Source organism: Pelodiscus sinensis, chromosome 20 (genome assembly GCF_052426305.1).
Source record: "Pelodiscus sinensis isolate ZL-2025 chromosome 20, ASM5242630v1, whole genome shotgun sequence".
Lineage (NCBI taxonomy): Eukaryota > Metazoa > Chordata > Testudines > Trionychidae > Pelodiscus > Pelodiscus sinensis.
The window spans coordinates 19,105,371-19,125,934 of NC_143071.1; the positions used below are offsets into that span (position 1 = coordinate 19,105,371).

At 49.7% G+C, this 20,564-nt stretch overlaps 1 protein-coding gene across 1 annotated transcript in view; it reads left to right on the plus strand.

Annotated features, from left to right (window-relative positions):
• Positions 1-2,110: 2,110 nt before the first annotated feature.
• Positions 2,111-20,564, plus strand: part of MYO15B (myosin XVB) — a 96,735-nt gene continuing 78,281 nt past the window's right edge. Inside the window, exons 1-7 of the mRNA XM_089771932.1 lie at positions 2,111-5,323; positions 5,403-5,464; positions 7,025-7,088; positions 10,208-10,317; positions 12,383-12,457; positions 14,288-14,384; positions 19,163-19,266. Coding sequence (XP_089628058.1) covers positions 2,111-5,323; positions 5,403-5,464; positions 7,025-7,088; positions 10,208-10,317; positions 12,383-12,457; positions 14,288-14,384; positions 19,163-19,266 — 3,725 coding nt within the window. The remainder of the gene's footprint in view (positions 5,324-5,402; positions 5,465-7,024; positions 7,089-10,207; positions 10,318-12,382; positions 12,458-14,287; positions 14,385-19,162; positions 19,267-20,564) is intronic.

Genomic DNA, 20,564 nt, shown 5'->3' on the forward strand with positions numbered 1-20,564 from the left:
ACACAAATTTTGCCTTTGCCCCCAGGCACATAACACCCTCTCTACACCTCTGGCTGATGGTCACCTGAGAAGATAAGTTCTCTGTTCACTTTTTACTCCTTTGATAGATGATAAGATGCATTCTGCACAGAGGGGGTTAATGGAAAAGAAAAACTAAAATGGCCCTTCTTACTCTAGGCATAACATAATACTACCCGTGATAGAAATGTAGCCGTGTTAGTCTGGGGTAGTTGAAGCAAAATGCAGGACAATGTAGCACTTTAAAGACTAACAAGATGGTTTATTAGATGATGAGCTTTCGTGGGCCAGACCCACTTCCTCAGATCAAATAGTGGAAGAAAGTAGTCACAACCATATATACCAAAGGATACAATTAAAAAAAATGAACAAATATGAAAAGGACAAATCACATTGCAGAACAGAAGGGGGATGCGGGGGGGGGGGGGGAGGGGGAGGAAGGAAGGTAAGTGTCTGTGAATTGATGATATTAAAGGTAGGGAGAGTGGGATGTTTGTGAGTTAATGGTATTACAGGTGATAATTGGGGAAACTGTCTTGGTAATGGGTGAGATAGTTCAAATTCTTGTTAAGTCCTTGTTGGCAAATGTCGAATTTTAACATGAATGACAGTTCAGAGGATTCCCTTTCAAGTGCAGATGTAAAAGGTCTTTGTAGCAGAATGCAGGTGGCTAAGTCATTTAGAGAGTGTCCTTTCTGGTTAAAGTGGCAAGAAACTGTTTTCTCTTTGTGATCTTGTCTGATATCTGTTTTGTGGGCATTAATCCTTTGGCGAAGTGTCTGAGATGTTTGTCCAATGTACATAGCAGACGGACACTTTCGGCACATGATAGCATAGATTATATTTCTGGATGCGCAGGAATATGTGTTCTTGATCTTATAACTCACTTGGTTAGGTCCAATAATGGTATCAGCAGAATGAATATGTGGACAAAGCTGGCAACGGGGTTTGTTGCAAGGGAAGGTACCAGGGTTGGTATTAGTGTGATATGTCCTGTGTGGTATAATACTACCCCTAAGATTTATCAACCATGCAAAATGATTGGGCCTGTGTGTGGAACTAGGCATACTACACTTTGAGGCTGAAAACTGTATTTGTCTTGTATGTACTGGGGTTCAGAAACAGGAGTTTAAGCCCCATACCTGAGGAGGAATAATGAGAAAACCAGATAGAGGATGTATTAATTTATGAGGCAAGGCTGAGGAATTTGTGCTTATTTCGTCTACAGAAGAGAAGAGTGAGCAGGGATTTGATAGCAGCCTTCAACTTCCTGAAGGGGGGTTCTAAAGAGGATGAAGAGAGGCTGTTCTCAGTAGTGACAGACGATAGAACAAGGAGCAATCGTCTAGCTTGGATATTAGGGAAAACTATTTCACTAGGAGGGTGGTGAAGCACTGGAATGGGTTCCCTAGGGAGGTGGTGAAATCTCCATCCCTAGAGGTTTTTAAGTTGTGGCTTGACAAAGCCCTGGCTGGGTTGATTTAGTTGGGGTTGGTCCTGCTTTGGGCAGGGGGTCGGACTTGATGACCTCCTGAGGTCTCTTCCAACCCTACGATTCTATGATATAAACTGGCACATGGCAGTCACAACTCAGGTCTCTCAGACTTATGGGTGTGCTTCTTCAGTCCATTAGGCCAGGTCTACACGAGACCCAGCAGCTCAGCTTAAGATACACAACTCCAACTAAGTAGAATGCATAGCTGGAGTCGGCTTACCTTAAGCTGAGCTTGGTGCGTCCATGCAGCAGGAGGCTGATGGGAGCAAATGCTCCTGTCGGCTTCTTTTACTCCTCACAACTGCAAGGAGTACAGACACCAGCTGGAGCTGCCCTCAGTGTTCCATTTACAGGTCTATGCTAGACTCACTAAATCTAACGCCAGAAGATCACTCTCCAGAGCATTTATTCATGGGTAAGTATAGATGTGGCCTCAGTTTTATGAGTGAATCCATGATTACGGTTGTGCAGTATCCAGCCTCTTTACTTGCCTCTTGGTAGCAGCAGCAGCTGCAAAGTTGAACAGTAGAAACAATGTGTGTTTCTTTTTGTAGGAGCGCTTCAATAAAAAGTGATGCTCTTCTGAATGCTGGCATGATGGCACCCTCTAGGTCTAAGAAGACTCAGGAAAAAGCAGCTGACAAAGCAAAGAAAGCTGGTAAGGAGGGAGCTGCCCGCTGTGAGAAAAAGAGCCCTCCTGAGGAGTCCAGGATCCGAGGTGGGAGAGTGAGGAAAGAAAAGAGCAATGCCCAAGCTACATCTGAAGAACCCTCTTCTGAAAAAGAGCCAGTTCCTGTAGTCGCATCTGTACAGAGCATGTCAAAGAGCCAGAGAGAGGCAAGGATTAAGGGAGGAAAAGAGTATGGCCACAGAAAGCAAGCCAAAGGCGAGAGAACCTCCAAGGGCAAGGACAAAAGAGAAGTTGGTTCTGGCGGGAAACATGGAGAACCGTTAGTATCGATGGAAAAGAAAAAAGTAAAGGGGTCCAAGCAACAGGATCTGAGATCAGGTCAAGGAAGCACGTCCCATGTTTGCAATGAAGTAAAGGCCATTGAAGACAGCAAGAAAAGTACTTTTAAAAGAAAGCACAGAGAGCAGCTGAGTGTGAGTGAAATGTCCACCAAGAGTGAGTCTGTGAAGTCCTTCACAGTGGGGAGTACTGAGGGCTCCTCCCAAAAACATGAGTTGCCTCAGACTGATCGCCGGCTTATTGCAAAGCAAAAATACAATAAGAAGCATGACTCCAAAGCAACCACCATCAGGAAGTCAGGTTCCCAGCCGCAAGGCAGTCTGGAGCTCAAACCTAAGACAATGAAGAATGGGGGTGATGGACACAAGAAAAAACAAGTTAGAAAATCAGCCAGGGCAAGTGAGGAAGGAAAGATCCCAGAAAGCTCAGATGATGAATCTTGTTTTGGCTCCAGAGATGAAACCAATTGTACCCAAGGAAGAAAAAAGAGAGAGATTGGTAATGACAACACCCAAACCAGCCAAGACAAGAGAAGCTCTTTGGAAGAAGAACTCCATATTGAGGGAAAAACTACACGGGAAAATTGGCTTCTATCTGAAGAAAAAAAGTCTTATGGTAGAAGTAACAAAGCAAGCAGTGAAAGAGAAAAGGAGATGAAGGACAAAAGGCAAGAATCTGAGGATGAAGAAACTATCTCTGAAGAGTTTGAGGAAGATGGGAAAACAGAGGAGCAGGATAAAGTCTCCAAGCAAAGCAACTCTACTCCGAGTGATAGCAGTGAGGAAGATTGTAGTGCAGGAACTTCAGAAGATGAAGTGAAAAGCTCAGTGAAGGGAGAGGATGAGGGCGATGGAAGCCAAGAGGAAGATGTGTTGGAAAAGGATAGTGGGGAAGAAATGTCTGAGAATGATCAGGCTAAATCTGAAAGCGAGGAGGATGAAGAGGCAGAAATAAGCATCAAGCTAGAGAAACCAAGAAGGAAACCACTGACTAGCTCTGTCAAAGCAAAGCTCCTTAACATTGGCTTGAGCATAGGCCCCTTGGCAGTCAGCTGGGAAGGAAATCTGAATGACAATGGCAGCATGAGGAGAGATAACCCTGCGTGGCCCACACCGCAAACACCAGAAAAGAAATCCCAGGAGCCTGAGATAATAAAGCAAGATGAAGATGTAAAGCACCTACATCCGGATTGCTCATCCTCCGACAGCAACCGGAGGTTGGAGTCCATGGTTGTGCTTGCAAAGAAATGCAGTCCCCTCACTTTGCAATCCCGGATTCTCCTGAACCTGAAAAACAATCGGAAAGATGCCCCGGCCAAACTGTTAGCAAGAAGTAAGCTGAGTCCTGTCCAGAAGACAGCAGAAACTAGCTGTGACCTGGAGAAGGTTCAAAAGGGCCCTTCTAAAAAGAGTGCCACAAAAACCTATAAGGCACTTGGGGACTCCAATATAGCGAAGGGTCTTGGAGAGCCGAGATTAAGTCTCTCCAATGTTTCGAGCTCCTCCTCTAGTACTAAAAACCTACCTGTTGATAAGCAGCATCTTGGCAAGAGAAAGAAGATTGGGAAAGTAATTGGAAAAGTCAAAGAGGCTTCGTGCCAGACTCTAGGAGAAGAGATCATGGAGGACACAGTGGTTGGAGAGGCACCCACTGAAAAAGAGCGGGTGCTGAAGCCAAAGGGCTTCCAGTCCCTGCACACCCTTTCAGCGTTTAGAAGAGTAACCGGCTGGCTCAGCCAAAAGCCGCCCAAGAAAGCAAGCCTGAAGGATCGTTTTTTGAATGTGATGCGAGCAGTTGGGCTCTCAGGCTGGCTCCTGAAGAAGTTTGGGAAGAGGAGCCGCAAGCCCTTTGGATTCAGAAGAAGAATAGCGATCAGGATTGTTAGCACCACTGGACTGATCAAGAGGCAGGGCTCAGGGGGAGAACAGAGCAAGAGGAAAAGCTCTTCCCAGCCATTGCTAGAACAGGATCGCACTGCTATTGACGTGGCAGAGGAGCTGCAAGAAGCCCAGTTGGCGTCATACGATTCTCCCCTTACTGGCACCAGCTCCCCTCTGCAATTGCTAAATCTGAATGGACCCCCTAAGGAGAACAATGTTCCTGATGCCAAATTTGCTGTCGTGTTCCCCAGGGTCCATCACATGGTGAAGTCCAGAGGAGTTTCTTCTGGGAATAGTGGATCACAGGCTCAGTCAAGGGAGGTATCGTGTAGGAAAGCAGAGAGGTCTGTGCCGCTGGGCTGCGTGTTCAAACATGACCTCCCAAAGGAGCAGACCTGTCAGAGAACCAGTCAAGGGCTTCCTCACAGCGAGAAAATCCATCTGCCAATGCCAGGTGATTCGAGTCAAGCACAATGCATTGCAACCCAGTACAGAGTGACTAAGCTTTTGAGCTCCTCCTCGCAAGTGATAAAGACGTCAGGGGGGAAAGGCATATCCATGTCCCAGTTCCTCGTGGAGGGGCAAAGAGGGCAGGCAGCACAGCAGGCCACTAAAACCTCCCTCTTCCCAGAAGCAGCTGAAAACTGTCCATCTGAGCAGGACCTTCCCCCCCAGGAAAGAGAGGGTCCAGAGGGTCTGATGGACTCTTACAGTGAAGGAGATGTTGACAAAGAGGCCCGGGTGCACTGGACTCAGCGGCGAACACGAGGGTGTGATCCTGCAGCCTGGCTGAACGCTGAAACGCTGCTCCCGCGCCTCACCATTGAGAACCTCAGCAAATGGGCCATGTATAAGGACCAGGATCTGGTCACGACCCCCAGGCCGAAGACATTGAGAGAGAGGTGGGAGGCAGAAGATTTCTCTGAGGATCTCCTGGAGACGGACATGACATGGAAACGGGTATGGTCTGCAATAGGTGGGAGTTTGAGGTGGGGTTCACCTGGATGCAGTTCATAGCCATTTCTTCCATCCATTTCAGGTGTATGCAGGCGAAAAGCTCTTGGTGGAGCTTGAGGAGATTGAAGATCTGTCCACGCTGGAGTAAGTATGTCAGTGATGTTCTGTGGAGAGCAGGAAGAGGGAGGGGTTTATTAATTACCCATCAAAGACAGTGTTGGCTCAGCCGCAGAAGGCAAATTATAGAACAAGACCTATAACTCTAAACAATGGGATGATTATGGTGCTCATGACTGTGAGGGACTGATGGCCCTTTAAGACAGAGGAAGGGCTGAATTATCCACACTGGAGAGGATGGGGGATTGTACTTGTGTAGGGGGAATCGCAGTCTCTCCCCAAACTCCTCTGTGTACAGAAGAGTACGCATTGCTCTCTGTGTCTCCAGGAGGCAACTGCAGAAAACAAGGGGCTCAAAATGGCTATCTCAGACCTCGTTGGTGGTGCAGACAAGGAACCCCATCTAAATTGTAAGAAGCACTCTCTCCTGAAATAGGTTTTTCAAGGATCAGTCCATTTTACAGACTAGGAAACTAAGGCCCAGAGAGCTGAAGTGCCTTTCCTAATACCAGGCTGAGAGTGAATGGTAGCGGGGACTAGAGCTTCTGACTTCTTGTTCTAACTACTATACCTCTATCTGGTAAAACAGCCAGAAACAAAGAGCACTCTGTTCTTGTGGGATGCATGCATCGGAAACAGAGAATCTGTGGGGTGAGGCAGAGTGTCTTTCTAATTATCTAATCCTACTTTCACTGACATGGCAAATCTCCCAGGGTATGTCTACACTACCCCCCTAGTTCGAACGAGGGGGGTAATGTATGCATACCGAACTTGCTAATGAAGCCCGGGATTTGAATTTCCCGGGCTTCATTAGCATAAAGCCGGCACCGCCATTTTTAAAAGCCGGCTAGTGCGAACCCCGTGCCGGGGACTAGATAGGTCTGTAGCCGCGCGGCACGGGGTTCACACTAGCCGGCTTTTAAAAATGGCGGCGCTGGCTTTATGCTAATGAAGCCCGGGAAATTCAAATCCCGGGCTTCATTAGCAAGTTCGGTATGCATACATTACCCCGCTAGTTCGAACTAGCGGGGTAGTGTAGACATACCCCCACTGACTAGCTGAGGCTCAGAATCTCTAACACATCATGTGTCACTGGGTTTGTTATAGCAGTTGCTCACAAAAGCATGGCAAGCCTTAGCACAGCTAACACCAGTAGCGACACATGAAATCCTCATGGTGGTGTAGCAGAATAAGGCTGCTCTTGGGTTGCAGACAGTAGGGACTAGCCCAATCGCACAGACATAGACAGGTCAGACCCTCCCTACATTGAAGGCAGTGTTTTTTCTCTCTCTTCCCCCCCTTATAAGTGCCATCCTGAGCACGGGGCAGGTGATTAGAGTGGTCACCCTGGGCACCAACTTCTGGGGCCACCATATGGAGGGTGGTTTGTTTTTTTCCTTTGTTTGCTCGTCTGTTCAGAGGTGATGAAAGCATTTTCCACCCTGGGTAACAAAACAGCCTTGTATTCTGGGCCTATCATCTCGAATGTTCCCCATCTCGCAGCGTCCCCCGACGACCAACAGACTGTAAGACATGAATGAAGTCCTTGGATGAAGTTGTCTGACAGCTCACGTCTTGTGTTTCTAGGGAGGTCTGTGAGAGCTCGGTCCTTCTGTGTCTGAAGAAGAGATTCCATCACAATCTCATTTACGTATGCCTGCTAAGTTTTCAATTCTTATTTTTGTGGGACAAGGTGTCGGGGAGGGGGGTGGTGTTTTCTTGCCCCATCCAGGCCTGGCAGAATACAGTCCCTGGGGTTTCCCAGTAGTGGTGAGATGTGCGTCACAAGGGTTTCACCTGATATATCTGTTTGGCATGGAATACCTCTCTTACTCCCCTTGCAGCTCCAGGTCCAGGACTGTCCTTACAAATTATGGGGTGCTATGCAACTGAGGGCCCTCCACACTGTGGCTTCTGCCAGGGGCCTGTTCCCTCCCCACCCCTTGCAGCTTCTGCCCGGGACTTGGGACATCCCCCCGCATGGCTTTTGCTGGGTGTCTGGGGCTTGGAGCTTCCCTCACCGCCCCCACCTCCCCCCATGCAGCTCCTAGCAGAGTTCTGGGGCTTCCCTGGGGCCAGAGCAGAACTGCAGGGGCTGGGAGCTCCTCTCTGCGGCTAGTCTGGCAGCAGGGAGGTGTCGCTAGCCAGTTGCTGCTGGCCGAGAAGAAGGCCTGGCAGGAGAGGGAGGGGGGAAGGAGAAGCCCTGCAATGGACAGGAGAGAGCAGCCCTGGGGAGGGGCCAGAGAGGAACCAGCAGAGGCACATCCTCTGGCATATAAAAAAAACATGGCTGCCTCAGGGCACCTGGAAATTTGGTGCCTAAGGACAGCGTTGGCCAGTTCTCCTCCCCCCACTTGAGACCTCACAAAACAGTTGTTACTTGCTCCCACTACGGGACCAGCCTCAAAGTCACCTGTAGGGGCAGACACAGAGGAATTTATGTTCCCTTCTCTCCCCCAAAGCAGAATTTCAGCAAGCACAGGATACATATAACCTAGGTAACGAATCTGAGTCTATCACAACAGCTTCTCATACCTGCATGCTCATTGTTACCCCCTATCCCAACTGCTGTCACTCTACACACCGGCTATGTCTACACTGCACTCCTTTTCCGGAAAAGGGATGCAGATTAGACAAGTAGCAATTGCAAACGAAGCGGGGATTTAAATTTTCCCCGCTTCATTTGTATAAACATGGCTGCCGCTTTTTTCCGGCTCGGGGCTTTGCCGGAAAAAAGCGCCAGTCTAGACGGGGATCTTTCGGAAAATTAAGCCTTTTCCGAAAGGTCCCTTATTCCTCTTAAAATCAGGTTCCGGAAAAGGGGTGCAGTGTAGACACAGCCACCCAGTAATAGAAACCCAGGGTGTATGGGTTTCAGCTGCATGCAATCCAAACAGTGGGGCACAGAGTGACTGTAGTGGTGGTTAGATAGGTGACTAGTAAAACTGGCACAGCAGAACTGCTCCTTGTATGGCTTTAACACCCAGCGCATCTGTTCGCTTTCCTGGCAAAGATAAGACCCTACTCTCGTTAGCCGAGCAGAGCCAGTGCAGCTACTGCAAGGGAGCGAACTCGATGCGGCTCTGCTTTGTCCATCAGCGCACAACTGAGGGCTCTGATGGCAGACTCTTTATAGCCGCTGACGAGGCAGAAGCCTTCTGGGTTTGCTCGTCTCTCAGTGGGGAGGCTGCAAGGCTGAAGCTAGAAAAAACATCTCACTGGTAAATGAAGCCAGGAATAGGGTTGCCAGATGGTTGAACCAAAAATACCGAACCCCCCGGCCCAAAATGGGGGAAAAATTCTGTCGAGGGGAAAAAAAAAGGACTCCAAGACTTATTAAGCAAAAAAATAAATAAATACATAATAAAACAGCATTAAAACAGCATGGTCCCTTTCAGAGTGAGTGCAGAGTTAGAATACGGATAGGAACAGGGGAAAGGTTGAGCACTGAGACCCAGGGAAGGCACTGCTTCCCCTTGGTCTTTAGGCTTTTTGCCGGTGGCCATTTTGTGTTCTTGTTCAAGTCAGAACCTAGCTTCCCCGTGGAACCAGGTAAGCATCGGGTCCAGGGGCGGGGGGCTGGGGATGTTGGGGCCCAGGGAGGCCAGGGGCTGGGCCCAGGCCCAAGAGCTAGGGTTGCCAGGTGTCCGGTATTTTTGCCTTCTGACCAGAAAATACCGGACATTTTAGGTGTTTGGTATTTTCTGAATTTTTTTTACCAGATAGGAGGCGAAAATACCGGACTGTCCGGGTCAATACCAGACACCAGGCAACCCTAGCCAGGAAGTGGGCAGAGAAGAAGTGTTGGAATCCAGCAATGTTTTCTGAGTACTTACTCCTTGACCCTGCAATTTTGACCCCATTGTGCTTGGGCGCTATAACCTATTTGGCGCAGGCATTTACCCACTGCTCTAAGACCCTTTGAATGACTGGGCATAATGGGGGTGAAATTGAAGACTCAAGAAAGAGAGGGGATGATCATTAACTTGAACCTAAAATGGGGGCAGCATGAAAGGTTTGTGATGCAGCCTGAAAAGCCTTGAGTTTCCCTTAATTTGTGAGTATTCTTCCAAAAGCTGGGTCCCGTTCTGGCTGAGCTAAGGGAGGAAGGGGACCTCCATCCTTCAAACGCCAAATGGGATTGATGGCTCTGGCCTCAAAGTAGGCAGAACTTGTTGGCTTTGGCCAAGTTTCACTTTGATCCTGAAAGTCGAATTGGAGCTCAGAGGAAGTGTGTGGCTATGAGGGACATGTTCCCCAAATTAACTAAGCCCCTGTGCAAATCCAAACAGCCAAGCTCAGCTCTGTTTAGAATGACTTTGGCTTCCAAAAATGTAAATCAAACCCTTTGTTGTTGTTGTTTAATTTTTGTTTTGGTTATGCAATAGATCAGGGGTGGGGAACCTCAGGCTCAGGGGACAGATGCGGCCCTCAGCTTGCCTGGATCCGGCCCCTGAGGCTCCAGCCCCCCCAGTTCCCACCCTCAGGGCTGGAGCACACAAAATCTACTAGTCTGACCCCCCAGACTCTGGTGTGCAAGGGGATATGAGGAGTGTCTTTCTCCTCAGTCAGGGCTTCTCACTTTGCTTCTCGCTTGTGTGAGTGGCCCCCAACTGATTTTTCTGGGGGTCAGCGGCCCCCGACGCAAAAAAGGTTCCCCACCACTGTAATAGATACTTGAGGCCTTCCTAGCTAATTCCAGATCCCATCCAGAAATCTCTAATTATCCAGTGGAGGTATTAAAACTAAACTCTATTTTCCCCCTCCTAGACTTACATTGGGCAAATCTTGGTCTCTGTGAATCCTTTCAAGCCCCTCAGTCTCTACTTGGAAGAGGTGGTGACCCAGTACCAGCAGGGGACGTGCTCCAAAAATGCCCCGTATGTATACTTGTTGCTTTACGGCTCAGTCTCTTCATTATTATTACCCTGCAGAGTGTTGCCGTGTTGTCTCTAGGTTCCCAGGACCATTTCACTTGGCCAAAGGTCATCTCCAGAGTAGTCCTGGTGCAAGGAGAAGTGTATGGTACATCCCGCACATGGGTGTACTAATGTTGTTGCCTCAGATGCTAGATGCCATGTTTTATTTGCTAACAGTTTCCACCTGAGGAGCAAATGCGGGGCCAACAGCACTGGGCTTTGGAAAAGCTTGGACCAAGACTTGGTCTGTGCTGTTGGGCTCATCTCTTCTAAGCAGAGGGTCAGAAAAAGACCTCTCTTTAGAGCCTAATTGAACCTTTCAGTAACAACTTGAGGTTAAGATACCAGTGATTGAAACAAGAGAAGTTTCTTGAAGTCTTCCCTAGCCTGACAAATGTCCCTCCCTGTGTATCACTATAATGATGCTCAGCATTTGCATACCCAAGCACTGCCTGGCCCACAATGTTGAAGTCGACTTGTTCTCTTCCAGCCAGGCTGGAAGGTGTTTAGCCTGTTCTAGGGATAAGACCCAACTACAATGTTGGGTTCTGCATGCAGCTCTGACCCATTAAAGTTCAGAGCCCCGTAAGTGATACACTGACTTACAACCTGGTCCAAAAACCATTGAAGTGCATGAGAAAGATTCCCCTTAATTTAGAATAATAGAATCCTAGGGCTGGAAGAGACCTTAGGAGGTCACTGAGTCCAACCCTCCGCCCAAAGCAGGACCAACACTAACTAATCATCCCAGCCAGGGTTTTGTCAAGCCAGGATTTAAAAACCTGCCTAGGTAACCCATTCCAGAGCTTCACCACCCTCCTAGTGAAATAGTTTTTCCTAATATCCAACCTAGACCTCCCCCACTGTAACTGAGACCATTGCTCCTTGTTCTGCCATCCGTCACTACTGAGAACAGCCTCTCTCCATCCTCTTTGGAACCTCCCTTCAGGAAATTGAAGGCTGCTATCAAATCCCCCCTCACTTTTCTCTTCTGCAGACTAAATAAGCCCAGATCCCTCAGCCTCTCCTCGTAGATCATGTGCCTCAGCCCCCTAACCATTTTGGTTGCCCTCCACTGGACCCTCTCCAATGCATCCACATCCTTTGTATAGTGGGGGGCCCAGAACTGGAGACAGTACTCCAGACGTGGCCTCACCAGAGCCAAATAAAGGGGAATAATCACTTCTCTAGATCTGCTGGTAATGCTCCTCCTAATGCAACCTAATACGCCATTAGCCTTCTTGGCTACAAGAGCGCACTGTTGACTCATATCCAGCTTCTCATCCACTGTAATCCCCAGGCCCTTTTCAGTAGGTTTTGAATCAGGCCATTAGTGCAGATGCTTTTGCCAAGGCTGGATCCAGCCACTGTAACAGCCTCCCTCCTAGTTTTTCTGTTCACTTTAGCTGATGGTCCCAGGTTCAGTCCCTGCTGATGATCATGAAGACTGTGGCCTTCCCCAGGGGTGATGGCAGTCGCCCAGTATTGCTAACATCAGTGCATCTCCACTGGAGCTAGGAATATTGGAAGCCCTGGTTTGGATGAGGTCTCCGTGGTCATCAGTGTGTTTAACTGGCTCAGACTGAGTCTACAGGACACACAGCATTTAAAAAAGCTCTTGGCTGCAGGAGCCTCAGTCATACTAGGGCTCCGAAAGTGGCTATTGCCCGTGGAGCTGCAGCAGTGAGAAATTTGCTCTCCTGTATAACATAGGCTGCCACCATGGCCAGAGCTGGTGCTAGGCATAAGCAGATTAAGCAATAGCTTAGGGCCCTGAGCAGCTTAAGGGGGCCCCATTTGCTTTTTATGATCAGATCTCACTTGTTTTAGTATTGGAGGGAGGGGGACAAAAATATTCCTGTGTAGGACCCCTAATGGGCTAGCACTGGCCGTAGCTCTCAGATCCGGGATTCTATTCTAGGCCCACCACTAATACAGACATTCACTAGCCAACCCTTGGGGCTGTGTTGTGCGGGCAGGAAACGAGGGCCAACGTAATACATGGGATTTTTCCCCCTGTTTCCAGACACGTCTTTGCCATTGCGGAAATGGCCTACACTCTGTCCCAGACTTCAGAGCAGGAGCAGTGCATTGTCATCAGGTAGGAAATGAGGACATTGTGTGGGAATGAGATTCCTCCTCTCCCTCCAAGTTTCTTCCCCATTGAAACAACTGCTTCAGAGGATTGAAACGTAGCACATGTTGTGTGCGTATTTTATCAAGACTCTCTGAGCAATCCAGGGAATTATAGACCAGGAAGCCTTAGACCTGTATCTTGCAAAATGAGTGAATCTATGAAAAGAAAACAGCAAAACATCTGATATAATAAGGGTTAATGAGCTAGATTCAGTGAAGGAAAATTGTGCCTCATTAATCTCTTAAAATTCTCTGAATGTGTCATAAATTCATGGATAAAGGGCAACTGGTTGACATTTAGATTTCTGAAAGACCTCCTACAAGGTTCCATAAAAGAGGTTACTAAGGAAGCAAAGAAATTATATTGAAGACAAAATGTTGTCATGGATCAAAAACTAGTAGCATACAGAAGTCAAAGAGTAAGACTGAATGATAATATATTAAAGAATATAACACCTATGGAACCCCATTGTTAAAATTCATCAATGATCTGGAAAGGGAGTGGAGCAGGGAGGAAGCAAATTTGCAGCTGTCACTGTCGCACTTCAGAGGATGCGATCCAGATCAACAAGGAATTATCACCGTTTGCCCTGCAATCCTGGGTGCTTTACTATGCTTTACAATAGCTCCCAGCCTGGGATGCTTCCAGCCAGCTCACAAGCAAGCAGCCCTGAGTGTGTGTATGTGTGAGCTTGACAGTCCTGCTTCAGCAACTTTTGACTCTAGCAGGCTGTCTACAGCCCCTACATTTTGGCTTCCATCAGGATTTGTTACAGCCTGAAAGGTGACTCCCCACACAACATGCCCGCACCCAAATTCCCCCAAAACCAAGTGTGATGCCCAACCCTCTCCAGGATAGTTCAGAAAAATAAGAAGGTTTACTGCTCCTTTGAAGAGATATAAGCACATCACAGCTTACATGCCCTTCCCTGCAGATACAGCACTGAATTGATTTATAATGAAAGTAAAACAAATGTATTAACCATAGAACATAGGTTAAGTGATGCTAAGTACAAGATATAAAGTTATATAAAGCAAATAAAAGTGAAGAAACACTTCTAGAAGTCTAAAGTGTAGATGGAACTTCGCTGCTTATCAGAGATAGGTTGAGATGGGAATAGGGCTGCCAACGTTGTAATATTTAAAAAACAGACACTGTAGCAAGAGTGCCAGAACCTCCCCTGCCCTCTTCTTCCCCCCCCCCTCCAACCACTTACCCCTACCCCTCCTCTTCCCCACAGGCCCCACCCTGCCCCTTACCCAGAGCCCCCACTCCTCCAGTTGTTCCGCTTTCCCCTTCCTTCTCTCGCTCACTGCTTTTCCTCACTCACCACTTCCCTGTATGGATCAGGAGGGACACACCTGCAGAGCCGAGGCTGGGAGCTGGAGCCACCCAATGCAGATAGGAGGTGGCTCTGGCTAAGGAGGGGCTGGCACCACCTTCCTACCTCCTTTGCCTATAGTAACTTGCCTTTGGTTGTTCAGTCCGTAGATCTGACTGGACACTGTTAGGTACCCTTTTCAACTGGATTTTCCAGTCAAAAACTGGACGCCTGGCCATTCTAGGTAGGAAGGGACGTGGGTTGGCTCCGGGTCTGGGGTTTTTGCTTGGACCCATTTTCTAACTTGCTGCCAGACTTTTAAACAATATGGGCTTGACCCTCGTTTGCTGTACATCATTGGCTTTGGCAGAGCTACGGTGACTCACAGTGACTGAAGAGCTCATGTAATTACTGTAGGCACAGCTAGTCTGATGCTCAGAGCTGTCTCTGATCCATAGCCCTTTCTCCCCCAGTGGGCACAGCGGATCAGGTAAAACAGAAGCTGCCAAAGCAATCATGCGGTACCTGACCACCTTGTACTGGCAACAGGACAGCCATGCCATCAGGCAGGTAAGGGGCTGCTGCGGTGGCTAATGTTTCTGTGCACTGTGTGTGTAGTCAGACCTGCCAATGGGTGCAGGGGGGCAAAAGGGGCAGTTGCCCTGAGGCCCAACAATTCAAAAAGGCCGACGGCTCTGGAAGCCATCACTGTTGAATTAGCAGCAGCAATGTCCGGAGCCTCAGGCCCTTTAAATCGCCGCTGGAGTGCCATGTGACATGCTCTGGGCAACACTAAGGGCTGGGGGCCCACGGTCCCGGTCCCGGCAGTGCTGAGGGCTGGCTGCCCCCAGCCCCACCTCTTCCGGGAGCACAGAGCCACCCCCCCCCGCCCGACCATGGTTAGGGATCCATGGAGGCTATCGGCTCTGCCTCGTATAGTCATGATGAGTAATGCGCTGGAGGAAGGGGCTCAGATACTATGGTGATGAGCACAGTGTAAGTGGCTGAGTAGCAGAGCATGGAATAGAATGGGTCAGCATGGCCTGGCTAACATCAAGCTGAACAGGAACAAAACGCAAAAACAAAACCATTCATGTCCGTTCTTAGCTGGATGTGGAGACAGTGGGGCAAGTATCTGGCATGGGAGTGTGGCTGGCCATGTTCACTGTGAGGCGGGGCACTGGGGACGGCACGTTTCAACTCCTGCCTTTTCAAAGGTTGAAGGCCCAGACACCTCCTAAGATCTGGTCCTTCGGGCACTGGCATCTGAGGCCTGCTTGAACCAGATGGAGAGTTGAGGTAGCGAAACCCTTTTCTAGTTTTGCTTTGCCCATGGGTGAGCAACAGCCATCGACAGTTACACTGATCACATGACCCGATTAGGGATTCAGATCCCATGGGTGCAGACCCACAGGAACATAGTTTGAAAGGAGCCGGAGTCCCAGTGTTGTTAGTGGGGCTGGCCAGGCACCTTTGAAGCACTTACTGAGCATGTGAGAGCTCTGAGTGAATTCCCTGCTCGTGGGTGCTTGGTACCCAGCTTCAGAACCCCACACCAATCTGTTCACAGAACAGGAAGCGGAGGAAGCAAATATCCCGTCAGACTTGGCAGGAAGGTTCCAATGGCCGTTCAGCCTTCTGAACTCTATGGAGACCACCAGCAAAGAGCACAGTCATAGCAGGAACAGTTTTTATAAAGTAAGCCAGTGGTCCCCAACACGGTGCCTGCGGGCGCCATGGCGCCCGCTGAGGCATTTGTGTGCGCCCACCGACAACCTGGGCCGGCCCTGCCCCCCGGCACGCGGCACATGGGAGGCGCCGGCCCCAGGCGCGCGACATGCAGCGGCGCCGGGTGAGCGGCGCTCAGGCGGCCCCAGCCCCGGGGCATATGCGGGCGCTCGGGTGCGCGGCTCGGGCGGCGGCGCTGGCGCCGGCCCCGGGCCCATAGCACAAGGTGCTCGGGTGGTCCCAGCCCCGGCCCTGGGGCACATGCCGGCGTCGGCGCCGGGTGCAAAGGCATCCCTGTCTCCTGGCATGCCCCCGGACGCGCGGCCCCGGGAGCCTCTAAAGGTTGGGGACCACTGAAGTAAGCCATAGGCAGTGGGTGAAGGCCCAGCTGGGGAAGGCAAACCCCAGCCCCGCCCCTTCTGCCTGAAGCCTGCCTCTGGAGCCCAGCCCTGTCCGCTCCCAGCCTGGTCCTTCCTGGCCACCTGGAGGGCCAGGGGGCTACCATGCTGTGCCCCTTGCCCCAATTCCAGCCCTCCCCGGTGGTCAGGGAGCAGGGCAGCCATGTGACGGCCCCAGCCCTCCCAGGTGGCCAGGGAAGCCGGACTACCATGCCACGGCCTCAGCTTTCCCAGGCAACAGGGAAGCCGGACAGCTGTGCTGTGGCTGTAGCCCTCCTGGGCCACCGGGGAAGCTGAGCTGCCACACCATGGCCCCAGCCCTATGGGGTGGCCACGGCTTGTAGGCAGTTTTGGGAAGGCTCTGTCTTCCCTTGCCTATATTACCCACTGCCAATGAAGCAGCCACCTGCCTGTTAGACATGGCAACTGGAAAGCAATTTATGCAAGAGTGTCGTTTGCGGGGGCAGAAAGGGCCTCTTGAATTTTGTACCCCGGGGGTCTACTTACCCTAGTAAACGGCAACACAATCTGAGTGTGATATGAATGTGATGAATTCAGAAGCAGGGAGCAGCACAACCTTTGCCCCAGGGAGTTTGTTTATAAACAGAGGCAGGGTGATTAAGATAACCAAAGGCTTGCCATTAAAATAACCTCAGGATCCTGAGATGATTCTGAAAGCACTGTCAGGCACTCCCATGAACTGAGAGGTAACCAAGGGTGGGAATATCCGGAGAGAATGGAGAGAACTAAAGAGTGGTGTCCCCCAGGGGTCTGAACTGGGACCAGTGCTATTCTATACATTCATTCATGATCTGGAAAAAAAGGCAAAAATTGGCAGTGAGTTGGCAAAAATTGCAGATGACACAAAATTTATTCAAGATAGTCAAGTCCAAAGCAGACTTCAGAGAGTTACAATGGGATCTCACTAAACTGGGTGACAGGGTAACACACTGGCAGATGAAATTAGGATTGCCAGGTGTCCGGTATTCTACCGGACAGTCCAGTTTTTGGGCCCTCTGTCTGGTAAAATTTTTTAGAAAATACCGGACACGTGCAATGTCCAGTATTTTCTGGTTTTCCAGTGGGGTGCTGGATGGAAGCCTGGCCGGGGTGGGGGGAGTGGCTGGGAGGCAGGGCACGATTGGCACTGGGAGCCTCTGGTTGTGTCTGAGGAGGAGGGGAAGCCCTGTTCCTGCTCCTGAGCGCTGGTCAAGCGCGTGGTGGAGCCGCAGCCAGACTCACTTCGCCGGGATCGTGCATGGGACAGGAAGCACCCTGGAATCTGCACGTGCCCGGGTCAATCCTGCTCCCCGCCAGCTGATTTGCTCCCCCGCCCCTGCCAGCCCTGCTGTCCCCGACACCCTCCCCACCCCCTGACCAGCTCTGCTTCCTACCAGCCACCCCTCCCCTGATCTCCCCCGGCCAGCCCCGCCGCTCCCAACCCACACTGCCAGCTCTGCTTCCCGGCCCGCCTTCCTCCCGGCCAGCCCCGCTCCCCTCCCGGCCGGTCCCTCCCCCGCCTGCCTCCGATCAAGTGTGTCCAGTATTTTTTTTGAGACTCCCTGGTAACCCTAGATGAAATCCAGTCAGGGCCGGCCCTACCATGAGGTGAACTGAGGCGGCCGCCTCAGGTGCCAGACTGTGGGGGGGTGCCAACTAGGACCCAGAGTGTAGAAAATTGTGTCTCCTGCGGGTGCATATGTATTCTCTCTGCTCTAGATGCACAGAGATGGTGGAGTGCAGTGCTGGAGGAAGGAGGGCACAAGAGACCTTTCTAAGTTTTGGCCCAAGAGAGGGGTCATGGGGCATTTGAGCTCCCCACCTCAGGTGCCAAAATGTTGTGGTCTGTCCCTGAATCCAATGTTGATCAATGCAAAGTGATGCACATGGCAAAATATAATCCCAAACTTGCATACAAAATAATGGGGTCTAAATTAGCTGAATCCAGAACCTATTGGATGGTTCAGAATGCTGCCCCTGGCCCTGTGCTTTCGAGGAGCCCTTTTGGCGGCTGCTTCAACCATTTTATGGGCAAGGCCTAGAGTGGGCCTATAAATTAAATGGGGGGCCTGGCATGGCGGGGCAGCAGCAGTGATCGGCTCCCCGTGCACTCACCACAGCGGGGAGGTGTAACACGGGACGGGGAAGGGGGTGGGGGCTTGTGATGAGGGGAATGACGTGGAAAAGTGATTAAGGAAATGTTGTTATACTCCTTCACATAACATAAGAACTAGGGCTACGTCTACACTGGCCCCTTTTCCGGAAGGGGCATGTTAATTTCAGAAGCCGTAATAGGGAAATCCGCGGGGGATTTAAATAAAAATGTCCGCCGCTTTTTTCCGGCTTTTAAAAAAGCCAGAAAAGAGCGTCTACACTGGCCCTGATCCTCCGGAAAAAAAGCCCTTGTAGGCTTTTTTAAAAGCCGGAAAAAAGCGGCAGACATTTTTATTTAAATGCCGCGGGGGATATTTAAATCCCCCGCGGATTTCCCTATTACGGCTTCTGAAATTAACATGCCCCTTCCGGAAAAGGGGCCAGTGTAGACGTAGCCTAGGAGTCTCTCAATGAAATTAATAGGCCTAATATTTGTCTTTCTTTTATATAGGAATTAGATACAGGACTCCTGTCAGCTAACTGCTAAATTATCTGCCAGAAATCTAGTGTTTCTAGTGCCTAGAATGATGGTTAAAACTGCCTCCCGCCAACCAAAATCTCAACATGAGATGTGCAATTTGAGCTATGCAAATTGCGTATCTTATTTCAAGGCTATTTCGAAATAGCTTACTTTGTCATTGGCGCTGTCTACACAATGCCAAATTTTGAAATAAAACGCTAGTCCAAAACATCCATTAATCCTCGTAGAATTTTGTTTACAGGGACATCGGTATAGTGAGCCCGAAATAATAGGTTTTCTGTGAAACCATGGGATAGCTATTTTGGGATATTCCGGTATCCCAAAATAGCACTGAAGTGTAGACGTACTCTAGTGACCTAGTACTAGAGAGTCTATGTCATGTTACTGCTCTGCTGAGCTATATCCCCCGGCTGGCTGTCAGATACACTGTGTGTATCTGGTCATGTCTTTCAGTCCAATGCCCTTTTGGGACACAGATGGTTCCTACGTTTGTATGGAGCTGTCGCTATGGGGCTCTGGTCTCTGGGCAACGTTATAATGTTATCTGGTTGTTTAATGGAACGTCTTGTATCCTCTTCCACTCCCAGCCCTGTGATGTACTGCCCATTCTGGAGAGCTTTGGGAATGCTAAAACCATCCTCAACGACAACTCGAGCCGCTTTGGGAAGTTTCTGCATGTCCACCTGAGACAGTGAGTTAAGGGATGCTGCCCTTAGCCAGCTGAGCAGTGAGGCACGCTGGGAAGGAAGGGAAATTAGTCAGACATGTACAGGAAAAGATCCAAGGCTACTCTACTGGGGAGTGAATTGTGCAGGGGGGCTACACAACAAGAGTCTTCCCTCCCCCCACACTTTTCATTGGGGTGAGGGTCAGTTTGCATCCGCTCCGTTTCTTTTGAGATTTGTCTACAAAAGAACACATGAAACCTACAAGAGTTCCCTGACTGAAATCACCAAGCCCCAATCACCAATCTCCTGTGCTATCCTTGTTACAGTTCCACTATAATAAGGTGCTGTGCTAGGTGCTGTACATCAGGGGTCGGCAACCTACAGCGCTTGTGCCATCATCTCAGAAAAGATATACTGGCATTAGCAAAGGTTCAGAGAAGGGCAACTAAAATGATTAGGGGTTTGGAACGGGTCCCATATGAGAAGAGATTAAAGAGACTGGGACTTTTCAGCTTGGAAAATAGGAGACTAAGGGGGGATATGAGAGAGGTCTATAAAATCATGAGTCATGTGGAGAAAGTGAAAAAGGAAACATTATTTACTTGTTCCCATAATATAAGAACTAGGGGCCACCAAATGACACTAATGGGCAGCAGGTTTAAAACAAATAAAAGGAAGTTGTTCTTCACACAGCGCACAGTCAATCTGTGGAACTCCTTGCCTGAGGAGGTTGTGAAGGCTAGGACTATAACAGGGTTTAAAAGAGAACTAGATAAATTCATGGAGGTTAAGTCCATTAATGGCTATTAGCCAGGATGGGTAAGGAATGGTGTCCCTAGCCTGTTGTCAGAGGGTGGAGATGGATGGCAGGAGAGAGATCGCTTGATCATTACCTATTCGATTCACTCCCTCTGGGACACCTGGCATTGGCCACTGTTGGCGGACAAGGTACGCGGCTGGATGGACCTTTGGTCTGACCCAGTATGGCCGTTCTTATGCCCTCAGTGGCACGTGAGCCGATTTTCATTAGCGCCTGCAGGCAGGAACTCAGTCTTGCCCCTCCCCCCTGCCCCACGCAGCAGGGAGCCTGAATTGCCACATGAGTTTCTGAGCCTGGGGCGCAGGCAGGGAGTTCAGCTGATTGGGAGGAGGGAGGGGAGCGTTGTTAAGCAGCTGCTAAACAGAGCTGCTTAAACCAGAGCAGCAAGATAAGGTGTTAATGGCTTAGATTTACAAACGCCTACAGAGACAGCTAGGTGCCTAATGGGAATTGCATTTATTTTCATTTGACTTTTAATGGGAGTTAGACATCTGGGGCTTT